This window comes from Dipodomys merriami, unplaced genomic scaffold (genome assembly GCF_024711535.1).
Source record: "Dipodomys merriami isolate MVZ:Mamm:240054 unplaced genomic scaffold, mDipMer1.0.p SCAF_19, whole genome shotgun sequence".
NCBI classification, from domain to species: domain Eukaryota; kingdom Metazoa; phylum Chordata; class Mammalia; order Rodentia; family Heteromyidae; genus Dipodomys; species Dipodomys merriami.
Window position 1 is genome coordinate 3,711,377 of NW_027203270.1, and position 16,734 is coordinate 3,728,110.

The 16,734-nt window shown below is 42.0% G+C and overlaps 1 protein-coding gene and 1 pseudogene across 1 annotated transcript; both read left to right on the forward strand.

Annotated features, from left to right (window-relative positions):
* Positions 1-2,041: 2,041 nt before the first annotated feature.
* Positions 2,042-2,978, forward strand: LOC138830347 (olfactory receptor 4D2-like). The gene has a single exon (XM_070026726.1). The coding sequence runs from the start codon at positions 2,042-2,044 to the stop codon at positions 2,975-2,977; it is 936 nt and encodes a 311-aa protein (XP_069882827.1). The 3' UTR covers position 2,978.
* A 9,388-nt stretch (positions 2,979-12,366) lies between these two features.
* Positions 12,367-13,276, forward strand: LOC138830348 (olfactory receptor 4D2-like; annotated as a pseudogene).
* Positions 13,277-16,734: the final 3,458 nt, after the last annotated feature.

The window sequence follows — 16,734 nt, forward strand, 5'->3', positions numbered from 1 at the left end:
TGCAATTCTTTCTTCCACTCCAAGATTTCCATTGTCATCCTCCTCCATAAGTTCTGTCACCCCATTTCTGTTCTTTGTAATCTTCCTTTACTTCATCTATTCCCACTTATTTGTATCCAAATTCTTCTTTCCTCTACCCTTAGTTTTGTTGTTGTTGTTGTTGTTGTTGTAGTTTTGGGTCCAGTTGTGGGGCCTGAACTCTGGGCCTGGGCACTGTCCCTCAGCTCTTCAGATCAAAGCTAGCGCTCTACCACTTGAGCCACAGCGCCACTTCTGGCTTTTTTCTTTTTGCTTATGTGGTGCTGAGGAATCGAACTCAGGGCCTCGTGCATGCAAGGCAAGCACTCTACCACTGAGCCACCTTCCCAGCCCCCCTTAGTTTTTTTTTTTAACATATACAAAAGTTTATGTTCTTTCAGAACATCAGAGTTTCCTTCAAACAATCATTATGGATTTTCTTAGTGGTAGTACTGGTCTTTGAACATAGGATCAAGATTTTCTAGCCCAACAATCTACCATGGAGCCATGTCCCCTTCCTCTTCTCACCTTTGCATTGCTGCTGCTTATTATTATTATTATCATTATCATTATCATTATCATTATCATTATTATTTGCCAGTACTGGGGCTTGAATTCAGAGCCTGGGCTCTGTCCCTGATCCTCTCTGTACTCAAGGCTAGCACTCTACCACTCGAGCCACAACACTACTTCCACTTCCTTCTGTTTATGTGGTAATGAGTAATTGATCCCAAAGCTTTATGCATTCTAGCCAAACACTCTACCACTAAGCCACATTCCCACCCAGCATTGCTTATTCTTGAGACAGGGCTTCATTTCATGTCTACTGGTGTACCTGGACTGCTAGCCTTCTATTTTTAATTTCCCAGGCAAGCTCCACCACATGGAGTCCTATGGACCTCTCCTCCTGGACCTCAAAAGGTCCTCTCAATCCCAGCTAGGATTATAAAAATGAGTCCTCTCATCATGAATTTTTCAATCTTATGAATCTATCTGCCTGATGTTCCTCCTGCCTCGCTGAATAAGGTGATCCTGCACAGAAGTGTGAGATAAAGCTGCATAGTCCAGGGATCTAGCTGTGCTTATAGGTTGCCTGTAAGAATTTTCATAGCCTATCACCATTCACCCACCCTGCAGCCAATGGCAGCTCCTCAGCAAATACTGACTAGGACAAGAAAATACACATCCATGGCCCTAAAAACTTTTGATTGAATTGTGCAGTAAATCCATATAGTACATGGAAAGTCTGTTGACATTTGGACATGTTAAGTGTACAAATACTTCAACAAACTTAGAGCTCAGAAGCAGAGAGAAGTCTTTTTTTTTTTTTTTTTTTTTTGGTAGTGGGGCTTGAACTCTGGACCTGAGCGCTGTCCCTCAGTTTTTCAGCTCAAGGCTAGCTCTCTACCTCTTGAGCTACCACACCACTTCAGGTTTTCTGGTGGTTTATTGGAGATAAGAGTTTCATGGACTTTCCTGTCCAGGCTGGCTCTGAACTGCGATCCTCAGATCTCAGTCTCCTGAGTAGCTAGGATTACAAGCGTGAGCCACCGGCACCCAGCGAGAGAAGTCTTTAGAATAGACTATGTCCTAGAATTCATGTGAGTCTTTCTGTTTAAGCCCACAGAAAATTCAACTGAGCCTCTTGGTGGCTAACTTACAGATGTGGAAATGGACCTCTCAATAAAACCAGTGAGTGAAGTCTGGAGAAAATGAAAGACCTGAACTCCACTCCTCATCTGCCTTAATTCAAGTGCCTTCCCACCTCTGTGTCAAACTGTGAATGGCAGGTTGCATGTTCTCCTGGACGGTTTTCAAGTATCTCATGAACGTGTCCTCCAGCACCCACTTACCAGCTCTTCAGAGACAAAGGCAGCCATAGATCTCAGGGTCTTCCCATGAGGCTCATTCTCATACAGATGTGAACAACTTGGCTCTGAGCCTCTGCACACCAGAAGGGCACTGCGGACCCTATGCATCTAGGTCTATGGTTCCTTCCCTCTAGGTTGATGGAGAAGACAGCATGGAACCAGAGAACTTCACATGGGTGTCAGAATTTGTCTTGCTGGGACTGTCACAGACCTGGGAGCTCCAGCTTTTCCTGTTTCTGGTCTTCCTGTTTGTCTATACCACCACTGTTGTGGGAAACCTCCTCATCATTGTCACAGCCACTGCAGATGCTCGGCTCCACACCCCCATGTACTTTCTGCTTCGCAATCTGGCTGTGTTAGACCTCTGTTTCTCCTCAGTCACAGCCCCCAAGATGCTGGTGGACTTCCTGTCTGAGAAGAAAACCATCTCCTACCAGGGCTGCATGGCCCAGCTCTTCTTCTTCTACTTCCTGGGAGGTGCCATGGTCTTCTTCCTCTCTGTGATGGCCTATGATCGCCTCATTGCCATCTCCAGGCCACTCCACTATGTCACCATCATGAACACTCAGCTCTGTGTGGGACTGGTGGTGACAGCATGGGTAGGAGGCTTTGTTCATTCCATTGTGCAACTCTCGCTGATGCTCCCCTTGCCATTCTGTGGCCCCAATATCCTAGATAACTTCTACTGTGATGTTCCTCAAGTCCTGAGGCTCGCCTGCATGGACACCTCCCTCTTAGAGTTGCTCATGATCTCCAACAGTGGGATGCTAGATGTCATCTGGTTCTTTCTCCTCCTCATCTCCTACTTGATCATCCTAGTGATGCTCAAGTCCCACCCAGGGGAGGCAAGGAGAAAGGCAGCTTCCACCTGTACCACACACATCATTGTGGTGTCCATGATCTTCATTCCAAGCATTTACCTCTATGCCCGTCCATTCACTGCCTTCCCCATGGACAAGGCTGTGTCCATCAGCCACACGGTCATGACCCCCATGCTCAACCCCATGATCTACACCCTGAGGAACCAGGAGATGAAGGCAGCCATGAATCGATTAGCCGGGCGCCTATTCAGTTGGTACAAGAAATGAACTTCAAATGGGTTGCCCTTTTATGACAAATCCCTGTGAGAATGTGGTATCTCATTGGAAAGTATGGCAAAGTCTCTATAAAATACAATGAATCTTGAGGACCTATTCCTGTTTCAGGTACTTTTACACTTTGACACAATCTCATAAGACTATTAGTGGACGGGCTAGAGATGATGGATGACGCCTGCCATCGCAGGTAATGGAAGACAGATATTGGGAGGGTAGGAGTTCGATTCCACTTGAGACAAAGTGTAAGTGAGACTCTGAACAAATAACCAGGCCTGGTGATGAAGGTCTGTAATCCCAGTTACACAAGTCTAAGGTCTCAGAGTCAGCTTGCTGATTAAGGCCCTGCCTTGTGTCCCTACCTGTTAAGTTTCTATTTCCCTGAAGCTGTATTGTTTTCCAGTGTGACAAACAATTCCCACCCCAGTTGCAACAATGTCATTACACTCCTTCTTCGAATGGGACTCTCCCCCCCAGTTCCTGTAGTCCATGTAACATCTTCATAACACCTCTTCTTGGAACTGACCCTACCCTCGAATTCCCATAGTCTATGTAATGTGACTGCCCTAAAATTCTGTTTAAATTCAGCCTACATCTGTCCATGGCTGCTGCCTCCATTCCTGCTTGGAGCATCCCGGCAGGTCTGTCCCCCAGGAAAGCCTTGAGCTCCTATTGGTCACTCTTGCTCTCCTCTTATTTCTTTTCTTTTCTTTTTTTTTTTGGGGGGGGGTCTGGTCATGGGGCCTGAACTCTGGGCCTGGGCGCTGTCCCTCAGCTCTTCAGCTCAAGGCTAGTGCTCTACCACTTGAGCCACAGCACCTCTTCGGCTTTTTTTCTTTTTGCTTATGTGGTGCTGAGGAATCGAACCCAGGGCCTCGTGCATGCAAAGCAAGCGCTCTACCACTGAGCCACCTTCCCAGCCCCTCGCCTCTTATTTCTTACAGTAAGAAGCGATTAAGAGGCAGAAGGTCCTAAAGGCCAGTCATGGACATAAAAGCAAAACCTTATTTTATTTTTTAAATAAGTTTTTTATTGTGAAAATACTGTACAGAGGGGTTACAGTTACATGAGCAAGGTAATGAGTACATTTCTTATCAAGCATTGTTATCTCCTCCTTTGTTCTTCCCCTACCATCCCTTCCCTCCCATCTTCACAACTACCCTGCCCTCACCCCCCACCTAAATTGTAAAGTTCATTTTTTGACATAACGACTTGTACATCTCATTGTTGCAATGGGTCCACCTGTATCCCTATTTAAACAATTTGTTTTTTTCCCTTCCTGTCCCCAAATTATACCAACATCAATACAGTGAAAACATGGGTTATTCTGTGTGGAGTGACACACAAAGCAACAAAAAAAAATCATGTGGTACCTTATAAATACATTAGAAACAATAGCAAGCAAGAAAAAAAAAACCACTTGTGTCCTTATCTTGGGGTTCATTTCGCTTAACATCATCTTATCTCACCTTTTTCTGTTTGTCTCAGACATATACTAGTTATTGCAAATAAGGGAACCCATGGGACCAATGTTTCTTTGGGCCTGGCTTACTTAATACAATTTTTTCCAAGTCTTTCCCTTTCCTAACAAATGGGGCAATGTCATTCTTTCTGATGGAGGCACAGAATTCCATTGTGTATATATACCACATTTTCTTGATCCATTCATCTACTGAGGGGCATCTGGGTTGGTTCCATATCTTAGCTATGGTAAATAATGCTGCAATAAACATAGTTGTGCTGGTAAAAACCTTATTTTAAAAGTAACCAAAAGAAAAATGTGCTTGAGGTGTGGCTTAAGAGGTAGAGTGCCTGACTAGTAAGTATATGGCACTGAGTTCTAACTTCAGTATCACAAAACATAGATAAAATAGCAGAAAATATCATCATCATCATCGTCGTCGTCATTCATCATCATCTCAAATGGTTTTAGTATGAAGACCCAGTGACTTGCTCAATGATAATAGTAAGTGAATGGTAAAACTTGCTTCCACTAATTTGAAGATGCCAAATATGGAGATGCTTGAAACTTAGAATGTCCCACAACCTCCTTGAAAGCCTGCAGAATTCCTCATCTGTTGATTATATCTATGTTCAGTGGTTATCGGCTTCATATTAACTCCAGCACATTAGAATTCTTTTCTGGTCCCTGTCTTCCACCTTATTCCCCTCCCTAGTGGTCTGACTTTCAACATTGTCTAAATATTTCCTTAAGAGCATTTGGCCTTTATTTATTTATTTTTGCAATTTTTTATTGTGATTAAATGATTATGTAAATTTCACAGTATTGTGGGAAAGTGATATTTAGTTAAAGTCACAAACATATTCTAACCTTCATGGGGCAAATTGTCTTTATCGTGGTCTTTATAGAGTTTATGAGTTCTATGAGCTTTGACAATAGTTATTTCTTCCACGTTGGTGATCTGTACATTTCTTTTGCTTAGTGTCAGCTGTTCCCTCTTTCCTGCTCATTCCCTCCCTCCCATCACTGCCATTGAGTTACTTAGTTTGTTTTGATCAATGTCCAGTACAGCTGATGGGTCCCACTATTGTATGTTTTCCGCTGTTTCCCTCTGGTTCTGTGTCCTCCTCCTAGTTTCCCTCCGATGTGCACATATATACCATATATGTGGTCAGCAGCATGGGGTCATTTAGTAATGATTTGACCAGATGAGTGGAGGTCCTTTGTTTCTCGAGTCTTGTTTACTTTGACATTTCACCTTACTTTTTGGATTTAACATACACTTATCAGGGAGACCATGTACTCTTGGCTTACCTCACTCAACATGATTTCTTCTAGTTCCAACCATTTCCCTGTGAATAGCATTATTTTGTCCTTTCTAATGGCTGCATAATATTCCATTGTATGTAGATACCACGATTTTTGGATCCATTCATCTGTAGTGGGGCATCTGGGTTGTTTCCATATCCTAGCTATTGTGAACAGTGCTGCAATAAACATGGAGGTGCATGTGTCCTTGTATCCTGGTTCCTGTTGTTCAGGATAGATGCCTAGGAGTGGTATGGCTGGGTAATAGCGGAGGTCAATATTTAGCTTTCTGAGGACCCTTCAGAATGTACAAATGGGTAATAGCAGAGGTCAATATTTAGCTTTCTGAGGACCCTTCAGAATGTACAAATGTACATTCCCATTAGCAGTATAATAGGGTTCCTTTTTCTCCACATCCCTTCCAGCATTTATTGTTGGCTGACTTTAGGATGTGGGCCATTTTGACTGGGGTAAAGTGGTATCTCAGGGTTATCTTTATTTGCATTTCCCTTACAATCAGGGATGGTGAACATTTCCTCATGTGTTTCTTTGCCATTTTTATCTCTTCTTCTGAGAAGTCTCTCTTTAATTCCTTTGCCCATTTAGTAATTGGTTTGTTGGGTTTGGGAAGGATTAATTTCTTTTTTTTTGGGGGGGGGTCCGGTCATGGGACCTGAACTCTGGGCCTGGATGCTGTCCCTCAGCTCTTCAGCTCAAGGCTAGCACTCTACCACTTGAGCCACAGCACCACTCCCGGTTTTTTCCTTTTTGCTTATGTGGTGCTGAGGAATCGAACCCAGGGCCTCAGGCATGCAAGGCAAGCGCTCTACCACTGAGCCTCCTTCCCAGCCCGGAAGGATTAATTTCTTGAGTTCCCTGTATATACTGGATAATAACCCTTTGTCTGATATATTGCTGGTAAATATTTTCCCCAGGTAGTTGGCTGTCTTTCTAGTTTGGTTGCTACATCTTTAGCTGTGCAGAAACTTTCTATTTTAAGGTAGTCCCATTTAAGTCTCTCTCCAATTTGTTGTGACCCTGGAACTCTGTTCAGAAGTTCTTGCCTGTGCCTATAAGTTCAAATGTCTCTCCTACTCTGTCCTGCAGCAGTTTCAGAGATTCAGATTTGATGTTAAGGACTTTAATCCATTTTGAGTTGATGTTAATGCATAGTGACAGGCTGGGGTCCACTTTTAGTTTTCTGTATGTGGCCGCCCAGTTTTCCCAGCACAAGTAGTTGAAGAGTCTGTGCTTCATCCACTGTACGTCTTTGGCTCCTTTGTCAAATATCAGCTGACTGTAGGCGTGTGGTTTTATTTCTGGATCTTCTATTCTATTCCATTGGTCTTTGGGTCTGTTTTTGTGGCAGTACCAAGCTGTCTTTGTTATTATGGCTCTATAGAAGTTTGAAGTCTGGCATCAAGATCCCTCCCATGTTTCTTTTTTGCCTAGAACTGTTTTGGCTATTCTAGGTCTTTTGTTGTTGCATATGAATTTTTGGACCATTTTCTGTATTTTAGTAATGAACACCACTGGGATTTTAATACGAATTGCATTGAATTTGTATATTAATTTTGGCAGTATGGCCATTTTCACTATATTAAGTCTGCCTATCCAAGAACATGGAAAGTCTTTCCATTTCCTGGTGTCTTCTGTAATTTCTTTCTTTATGTTTTTATTCTTCTCATTAAATAGTCCTTTTACATCTTTTGTTAGGTTAATTCCTAAATATTTAATTTTTCTGAGGTTATTGTGAATGGGGTTGTGTCCTTGATTTTCCTTTCTGCTTGTACATTATTGGTGTACAAGAAAGGCAACTGATTTTTGTGGGGTGATTTTGTATCCTGGTACTTTGCCAAAGTGGCTTATAAGTTCTAAGAGTTTGGGGGTGGAGTCTTGGGGATCATGGAAGTATAGTATCATGTCATCTGCAAAAAGGGATAGTTTAATTTCTTCCTTCCCTATGCAGATCCATTTAATGTCTTTTTCTTGCCTTATTCCTCTGGCTAAGGATTCCATAACTATATTGAAGAGGAGTGGAGAGAGTGGGCATCCTTGCCTTGTTCTTGATTTTAGGAGAATTGGTTGTAGTTTTTCCCCATTAAGTATAAAATATTGGCTATTGGTATGTCAGATATGGCTTTTATTGTTTTAAGGAATGTTCCTTCTAGTCCTATATTCTCCAGAGCTTTTAACATGAATGAATGTTGTATCTTATCAAAAACCTTTTCTGCATCAATGGAGATAATCATGTGGCCCTTGACCTTGGATCTGTTGATGTGATTACATTTATTGATTTACATATGTTAAAGCATCCCTGCATCTCTGGGATGAAGCCTACTTGGTCATGATGTATGATTTCTTTGATATGTTTCTGGATTCTGTTGGCTAGAATTTTGTTAAAGATCTTTGTATCTATGTTCATCAAGGAGAATGGTCTGTAGGTCTCTTTTTTTGTTGGATCTTTGCCTGGTTTGGGGATGAATGTAATATTGGTTTCATAGAATGAGTTTGGGATTGCTCCTTCTGTTTCTATTTCCCTGAAGAGCTTGAGGAGTAGGGTATTAGTCCCTCTTTAAAGGTCTTATAGAATCCCGTATTGAATCCTGGGCTTTTCCTTGTGGAAAGACTTCTGATTGCTTCCTTTATCTCATTGTAAGATATTGGCTTATTTAATTGATTTCTTCTTTGCTCAGTTTGAGCAACTTGTATTTCTCTAAAAATGCATCCATTTCTGCTAGGTCTTCTTTCTTTACTGAGTATAGCTTTAGGAAATAAATCTTTATAATTGTTTGGATGTCTTAGTATTTGTTCTCATTTTTCCCATGGCATCCCTGATCTTATTGATTTGAGTTTCCTCTCTTGTTATTTATTTATTTTTTAATTTTTTTGGGTCCAGTCATGGGGCCTGAACTCTGGGCCTGGATGCTGTCCCTCAGCTCTTCAGCTCAAGGCTAGCACTCTACCACTTGAGCCACAGCGCCACTTCCGGCTTTTTTTTCTTTTTGTTTATGTGGTGCTGAGGAATCGAACCCACAGCCTCATGCATGCAAGGCAAGCGCTCTACCACTGAGCCACCTTCCCAGCCCTCTTCTTTTTTTAATCTTGCCAAAGGTCCATCAATTTTATTTTTTCCAAAAAAAAAAAAACCCAGATTTTTGTTTTATTATTATTCTATTTATTTATTTATTTATTTTTGTGGGTCGTGGGGCTTGAATTCTGGGCCTGGGCACTGTCCCTCAGCTCTTCAGCTCAAGGCAAGTACGCTACTGCTTGAGCCACAGTGCCACTTCCGATTTTCTAGTGGTTTAATGGAGATAAGAGTCTCACGGACTTTCCTGCCTGGGCTGGCTTTGAACTGCCATCCTCAGATCTCAGCCTCTTGAGTAGCTGGGATTACAGGTGTGAGCCACCAGTGCCTGGCTTGTTTTATTTATTATTTTATTAGGTGGGTCCGGTCGTGGGACCTGAACTCTGGGCCTGGGCACTGTCCCTCAGCTCTTCAGCTCAAGGCTAGCGCTCTACCACTTGAGCCACAGCACCACTTCTGGCTTTTTTTCTTTTTGCTTATGTGGTGCTGAGGAATTGAACCCAGGGCCTCATGCATGCAAGGCAAGCGCTCTACCACTGAGCCACCTTCTCAGCCCTTGTTTTATTATTTTTATTTATACTTTTCTTAGTCTCTATCTCATTGATTTCAACTCTTAATTTGGTTATCTCACTCCATCTAGTAACTTTAGAGTCAATTTTTTCATGTTTTTCTAGCAGCTTTAATTGCAACATGAGATTGTTTACTTGGTCTGTTTTATTTTCTTGATGTGGGCACTGAATTTAATAAATTTGCCCCTTGGGACTGCTTTTTCCTTGTGATGTGTCCTCATTTTCATTGAATTGTAGGAACTTTTTAATTTCTTCTTTAATTTCTGTTGTTACTCAGGTGTTGTTCAGAAGTGTGCTGTTCAATTTCCATGTATGTGAGTAATTTCTATGGTATGCTTTGTTATTGAGAACTAGCTTGATTCCACTGTGGTCAGATAGGATACGGGGGATTATGTCAATCCCCTTGTATTTGTTTAAGTTCCTTGTATTAACTATGATATGGTCTATTTTGGAAAAAGTTCCATGAGCTGCTGAGAAGAATGTGTACTATGTCATTTTAGGGTGGAAAGTTCAGTAAATGTCAATTAGTACCACTTGAAATATGTCCTCACTTAATTTGGTAGCTTCTTTGCCAATCTTGTGGTTGATAGTCCTGTCCTTTGGTGAGAGTGGGGTATTAAAGTCTCCTTGTATTATAGTATTTGGATCTATTTTATTCTGTAAGTTTGAGAGTGTTTGCTTACCATATTTGGGTGCTCCAATATTTGGGGAGTATAAGTTGATAATGGTAATATCTTCTTGGATTGTTTCCTGTATTAATATGTCTTTTTGTATTGATTTTAATGAAAAGTTTATTTTGTCAGATATCAGGATACCTACTCCTGCTTTTTCTTGCTGGGGGCATTTGCCTGTTAGCTCTTTCTCCAACCCTTCACTGAGTTTGTTTGTATGTTTGGCTGAGAGGTAGGTCTCCTGAAGGCAACAGATGGATGAGTCTTGTTTTTTAATCCAATCTGTAGTTCTTTTTCTTTTGATTGGTGAATTGAGCCGTTAATATTTATGGTTATTATAGAGAGATGCATTGTGTTTCCCATCAATTTCCTATTTTCCTAAGTTTTTCGTCTTTCCTTTCCTCCTGTGCTTACTAAGTTGGACTTCTAGTGATACCTGTCTGATAAGGATTCCTGTTCTTGATTGCTTTCTTCAGGTTGTGTTCTCCAATGCTGGCTTATTGTTTATGAATTCATTTAGTTTTTCTTTACTATTAAAAATTTTAGTTTCTCCATCAAATGTGAATGCTAGCTTTGCTGGGTATATCAGTCTGGGCTAGCAGTTACTGGTTCTCAAGGCTCAGATCGTACTTTCCCAGGCCTTTTTTGCATTCAGTGTCTGTGTAGAGAGATCTGAAAGGATTCTGATTTTTTCCCCATTATACTATAGCTCCTTCTTTGTTTTTGCTGCATGCAAGATTGTTTATTATTCAGATCTATCATTTCTACTATAATGTGCCTGGAAGTGTTTCTCCTGCGATCCTGCTTGTTAGGTGTTCTATATGCTTCTGTTACATAGGTAAAATGTTCTCTTTTAATATGGATGTAGAGTTGCATGCATATGTGTAAATATGTTGTTCATTCCTGATTCTATCTATAGAGAGCATTTTAAGGAGCTTTTATTAGTTGAACTTAAGCTTTGGGCACTAGACAGCTAGTAAATGTTATAACAAGAAAGACACACGATCACTTCAGGATTTAGAAAGGTTTCCTGGGCTGCTGTGTGAAAGGTAGATGAGAGTAGAAGCAAGGGAAAGGATGGTAGGCAGCAGATAATAGATTGCAGTAGGACAGGGGAAATTGAACAGGGGTATGGAGAGACTTCTTTCATTTCACCTGGCCACTCTCTCTCTCATGTCCTGCTCCAGTAGGGTTTATTCCCTCTGGGACCCCAACATTCTCTGTCCCCCTCTTTCATCTCTCCTATTGTCCCATTTACCTCTTCCTTTTCAGCCTTCCATTACTTCATCTATTCCAATTTATTGGAGTTGAATAACACCTTTGTTTGTCCTTTGCCCTTAGATTTTGTAACATCTGCTTTAAAAAATTGTCCGTTCAGAAGAGTTCTCTGAGTACTCTTCAGGTGATGCTCATCACAGATTTTTAAATTTCATGAATCTCTCCACTTCATGTCCATCTTGTCTACAGACCCAGAGGAGCCTGTTCACTGAGAACAGAAAGGAATTGCATAAATTATGCATCCAGTTGTGCCCAGAGGGACCCTGCGAGAATTTTCATAGCTTATAACTATACATCCACCCTGTAGCCACAGCAGTTCCACAGCAAATACTGACTATGACAAGGATGGACATTGCTGGGCACAAAACAAGTTGGGAAATTTAGGATCCTAGGACCCTAGGATCTTTTGACTGAATTGTGCACTAAAACCACAGGTACGTGGAAAGTCTGTTGACATTTTGATGTGTTAAATATGTGAATACTGCTAAAAACTTAAAGCTTAGACACAGAGAGACATCTTTAGGAGTCTTCACAAAGTAAGTAGTGATTGCCATATATTCTTGCAGTCTGTTCTAGAATTCATGTGAGTCTTTCTGTTTAAACCTACAGAAAATTCAGCTGAGCCTCTCGGTGGCTAACTTACAGATGTGGAAATGTACCTCCGATAAAACCAGTGAGTGAAGTCTGAAGAAAATGGAAGACCTGAACTCCACTCCTCATCTGCCTTAATTCAAGTGCCTTCCCACCTCTGTGTCAAACTGTGAATGGCAGGTTGCATGTTCTTCTGGATGGTTTTCAAGTATCTCATGAACATGTCCTCCAGCACCCACTTACCAGCTCTTCAGAGACAAAGGCAGCCATAGATCTCAGGGTCTGCCCATGAGGCTCATTCTCATACAGATGTGAACAACTTGGCTCTGAGCCTCTGCACACCAGAAGGGCAGCTGCTCACCTTATGCATCTATATCTAGGGTTCCTTCCTGTAGGTTGATGGAGAAGACAGCATGGAACCAGAGAACTTCACATGGGTGTCAGAATTTGTCTTGCTGGGACCGCCACAGACCTGGGAGCTCCAGCTTTTCCTGTTTCTGGTCTTTTTGTTTGTCTATACCACCACTGTTGTGGCATTGTCACAGCCACTGCAGATGCTCGGCTCCACACCCCCATGCTTTGTAATCACAAAGCTGTGTTAGACCTCTGTTTCTCCTCAGTCACAGCCCCCAAGATGCTGGTGGACATCCTGTCTGAGAAGACAAACATCTACCAGGGCTGCATGGCCCAGCTCTTCTTCTTCCATTTCCTGGGAGGTGCCATGGTCTTCTTCCTCTGTGATGGTCTATGATCAGCTAATTGCCATCTCCAGGCCACTCCACTGTCACTATCATGAACACTCAGCTCTGTGTGGGACTGGTGGTGATGGCTTGGTCAGTAGACTTTGTCCACTCCATCATCCAGCTTTCTCTGATGCTCCCCTTGCCATTATGTAGCTCTAATGTTCTAGATAACTTCTACTGTGATGTTCCTCAAGTCCTGAGGCTCGCCTGCATGAACACCTCCCTCTTAGAGTTGCTCATGATCTCCAACAGTGGGATGCTAGATGTCATCTGGTTCTTTCTCCTCCTTATCTTCTACTTGATCATCCTAGTGATGCTCAGGTCCCACCCAGGGGAGGCAAGGAGAAAGACAGCTTCCACCTGTACCATACATATCATCGTAATGTCTATGATCTTCATTCCAAGCATTTACCTCTATGCCCGTCCGTTCACTGCCCTCCCCATGGACAAGGCTGTGTCCATCAGCCACACAGTCATTACCCTCATGCTCAACCCCATGATCTACACCCTGAGGAACCAGGAGATGCAGGCAGCATTGAAGAGATTAGGGATGCATGGGTTGCTTTGTAAAAACAAATGACCCTGGGTAAGCCTCTTTTCTTTTGCCTGTTTTTGTTGTTTGTTTGTGCTGGTCCTGGAGCTTGAGCTCAGAGCCTGGAAGCCATCCCTGAACTTTTTTGCTCAAGGCTAATCCTCCATCACTTGAGCGACAGCTGTGCTTCTGGCTTTTGGGTGGTTAATTGCTGATAAGAGTCTTGTGGTCTTTCCTGTCTGGGCTGTCTTCAAACTGTAATGCTCAGATCTCGGCCTCCTGAGTAGCTTAGGTTATAGATGTGAGTCATGGGTGCTTGGCTTGCTTGTTCTTTTTGTAACTTGAACAACCCTATTATATCTGCTCATTCATGTGTCTGTATTTGCTGCCTTGTATATGCAGAGAATGGGTTTTGAAACTTAGGAATGTACTCTGATTTTTAGTCAAAGTGTTATCTTTATGGTAAAGGCTTATGATAAAGCATTCTGACATTCTTGAAAATATGAAACATTTACTTGCTCCTGGAGAATCACATTCTCACTTGTCTCTTCCTGATCAATAGTTTTCTTTTATGATGACAGCATTTCCTCCTGAAGTGCATTGTTACTTTCTATTGTATCTCTTCTCAGCATCTCCTTTTGGCTTGAGTTGAGAATAGTGGCCATAGCTAATGATTTTTAGTCTTAGTCCTTAGTTGGAAGCTCTCCTCCTCAGCTACCAAAGTGGCATGCTCAGATGATCTACCTCAACTGTTGGTCTCATGGTATCTTCCTTACCAAGTTGGTATAAAACAATGCAGTCCCAATAGTGTCACAGATTTTTTTTATAAGATACAAATTGGTGAAAAAATATTTTGGAAATCATAGAACCTATGTGAAAAATCATCATTATCTTGACATTTATACCTTCATTTGGGAATTTTTTAGCCAATACCAGGGTTTGATCTCCAGACCTCACATTTGTTCAGCTTCATGCCTGGTTGGTACTTTACCAGTTAAGCCATCCCTCTAGCCTGGGTTTTTGTTTGTGAAGAGTTTCATGGACTTTTCTGTCTGGGCTGGCTTCAAATCACAAACTTCTGCATCTCAACTTCAGCCTGTGTTCCACTTGTCTAGTTGAGAGCTGTATGTGTACTTGTCCAGAGTTCTTTTTTATTAACTTGATTCTGATGTTCAATATGGTGGCGAGACTATCAATGACAGTGCCTTTATAGAAATTAGAAAAAGACATCTACTTCACCAGTTTGATCTAATTTGACACCAGAACATACCACTTAGAAGCACAATACAGGCTGGATTTCAGCCTCTCATATCCACTCTTGGTCAAGTCCAGGAATAGACCAATATGGCTGGAGTATATCAATGAAACATTTTGTTGCTGGTGGTAGTGGTGGTGGTCCTGGGATTTGAATTCAGGGCCTGGGTACTGTCCCTGAGTCTCTTTGTGCTCAAGGCTAGTGCTCTACCACTTGAGTCATAGCGCCACTTCTGACTTTTTTAGTAGCTTATTGGAGATAAGAGTCACACAGGGACTTTTCTTCCCAGGCTGGCTTCCACCCACAATCCTCAGATCTAGCCTACTGAGTACCTAGGATTACAGGCCTGAGCCACTGGTGGCCAGTGCAATGTAGCTTTTTATTTCACAGCTCTGAGACATCTATAAACTACATAAACATTTTCTTGCTTCTCTTGCATTCTCTTTCTTTTTCTTCTTCTGTTGGTACTGGGGCTTGAATTCAGGGCCTTACACTTTTGCTTGGCTTTTTCACTCACGATTTGGCTGTCTGTTTTTGTTTTTCAGTTGTAGGCCTTGACTTCAGGACCTTGGTGCTCTCCCTGAGGCTCTTTGTCAAGGCTAGTGCTCTACCACTTGACCCAAAGTGCCACTTTCAGTTTTTGAGTGGTTTATTGTCAACCTCAATGTTCTGATCATGAGAATAGGGCCAAGGATTCCATTTCCAGAATCCCTGGGGACACAGAAAGACCCTGTTATGTCACCACTGTCTTGATGGGGGCAATTGGAGCAGAGTAGATAAAGAAATCTAATTAGGATGTGGTCAGCAGCCCTACCACAGCTAGTTTCAGGCTGACCAGAGGAGGGTAAGAAGGAGGTTCTTGGGTATTATAGTTGAAAGAAGCTGGAAGCTTCCTTCATGGCCCAACATCTAGATATCAGAATGTCAGGGTCAGGCTTGCAACAACCTTTATTGACTCAGCACCAGCCTGGCCAAAAGCACCAGATTCTGACAAATGTAAAGGCACAAATCCATTTCCTGATCCAAGAGCTATGATAGGCTAGGCCAAAACAAATACATTCAGTTCATAAATCATATTCAGGTCCAATATGCCCTGTTATGCATGGAGACTATGTGAGTAATACAAAATAGGTATGTCTCATTTTTGTATGGCACTTATAGACCTTCAGGGGGCTGGAGCTTCATCAAATCCAACCACAGGGACATAAGCAGATAATGTATATAATAATGTTAAGATCTGAGCAGGCTTTGGCCACAGGTAGCAGCCTCTTGCCCCATAGCACTGCACCTCCTGTGTTTAAACAGTTGCTTGGGTACAAATGATGCAAGCACAGTAATTATAAAGACAAAAATACAAGTTGGGCATCTTCAATTCTGTCGCTTTATATGGCCAACAGAGTTTTAACTTACGTTTAAAATGTAAAACGGGACTGGGAAGGTGGCTCAGTAGTAGAGTGCTTGCCTTGCATGCATGAGGCCCTGGGTTCGATTCCTCAGCACTACATAAGCAGAAAAAAGCCAAAACTGGTGCTGTGACTCAAGTGGTTGGGTGCCAGCCTTGAGCTGAAGAGCTGAGGGATGGCACCTAGGCCCAGAGTTCAGGCCCCACAACCAACAACAACAACAAAAAAGTGAAACAGTGAATAAGTGCAAACTGTGAAGTATCTTTGTATCTTTAAGTGTCAAATTTACTTCACTCTTGTAATTTTTTTTTTTTTTTGGTCGGTCATGGGGCTTGAAGGGTCATGTCCCTTAGCCCTTCAACTCAAGGTTAGTGCTCTACCGCTTGAGCCACAGCACCACTTCCTCAAATTTATTTCACATATAAAATAGTTTACTGAATTCTAATCATATTTTTAAGATTTAAGCTCCTCCTTTTTAAACTTTTACTTGTTCATTTTGGCAACTTCTTTTTTTTATCCGCACAATTGAATCCAGGGTCTCACAGGTGCTAGGCAAGTACTCTATCCCTAGGTAGTACTCTCTGCCTTAATTGCTCATTTAAAACCTTACCTGTTTCTTGTGAAGGCAATGGAGCTTAAACTTAGGACCTCATGTTCTCAATTGTCTTTTTTTGCTCAAGGTTGATGCTCTACCGCTTGAGCCATACTTCCAGTTGGACCTATTTCTTAATTATAAAGTGTTTATTCATTTATAAAGCTTGTAGCTTGTGAACACTGAATGAAACATATGTACAGTATCTGGCAGCTGGCAGGTGCTCATTGTAAGATAATTCCCTTCCAACTTTCTC

Excerpts from the sequence above, each read along its gene's own strand:
- LOC138830347 (XM_070026726.1), top strand. The coding sequence starts at position 2,042 with ATGGAACCAGAGAACTTCACATGGGTGTCAGAATTTGTCTTGCTGGGA.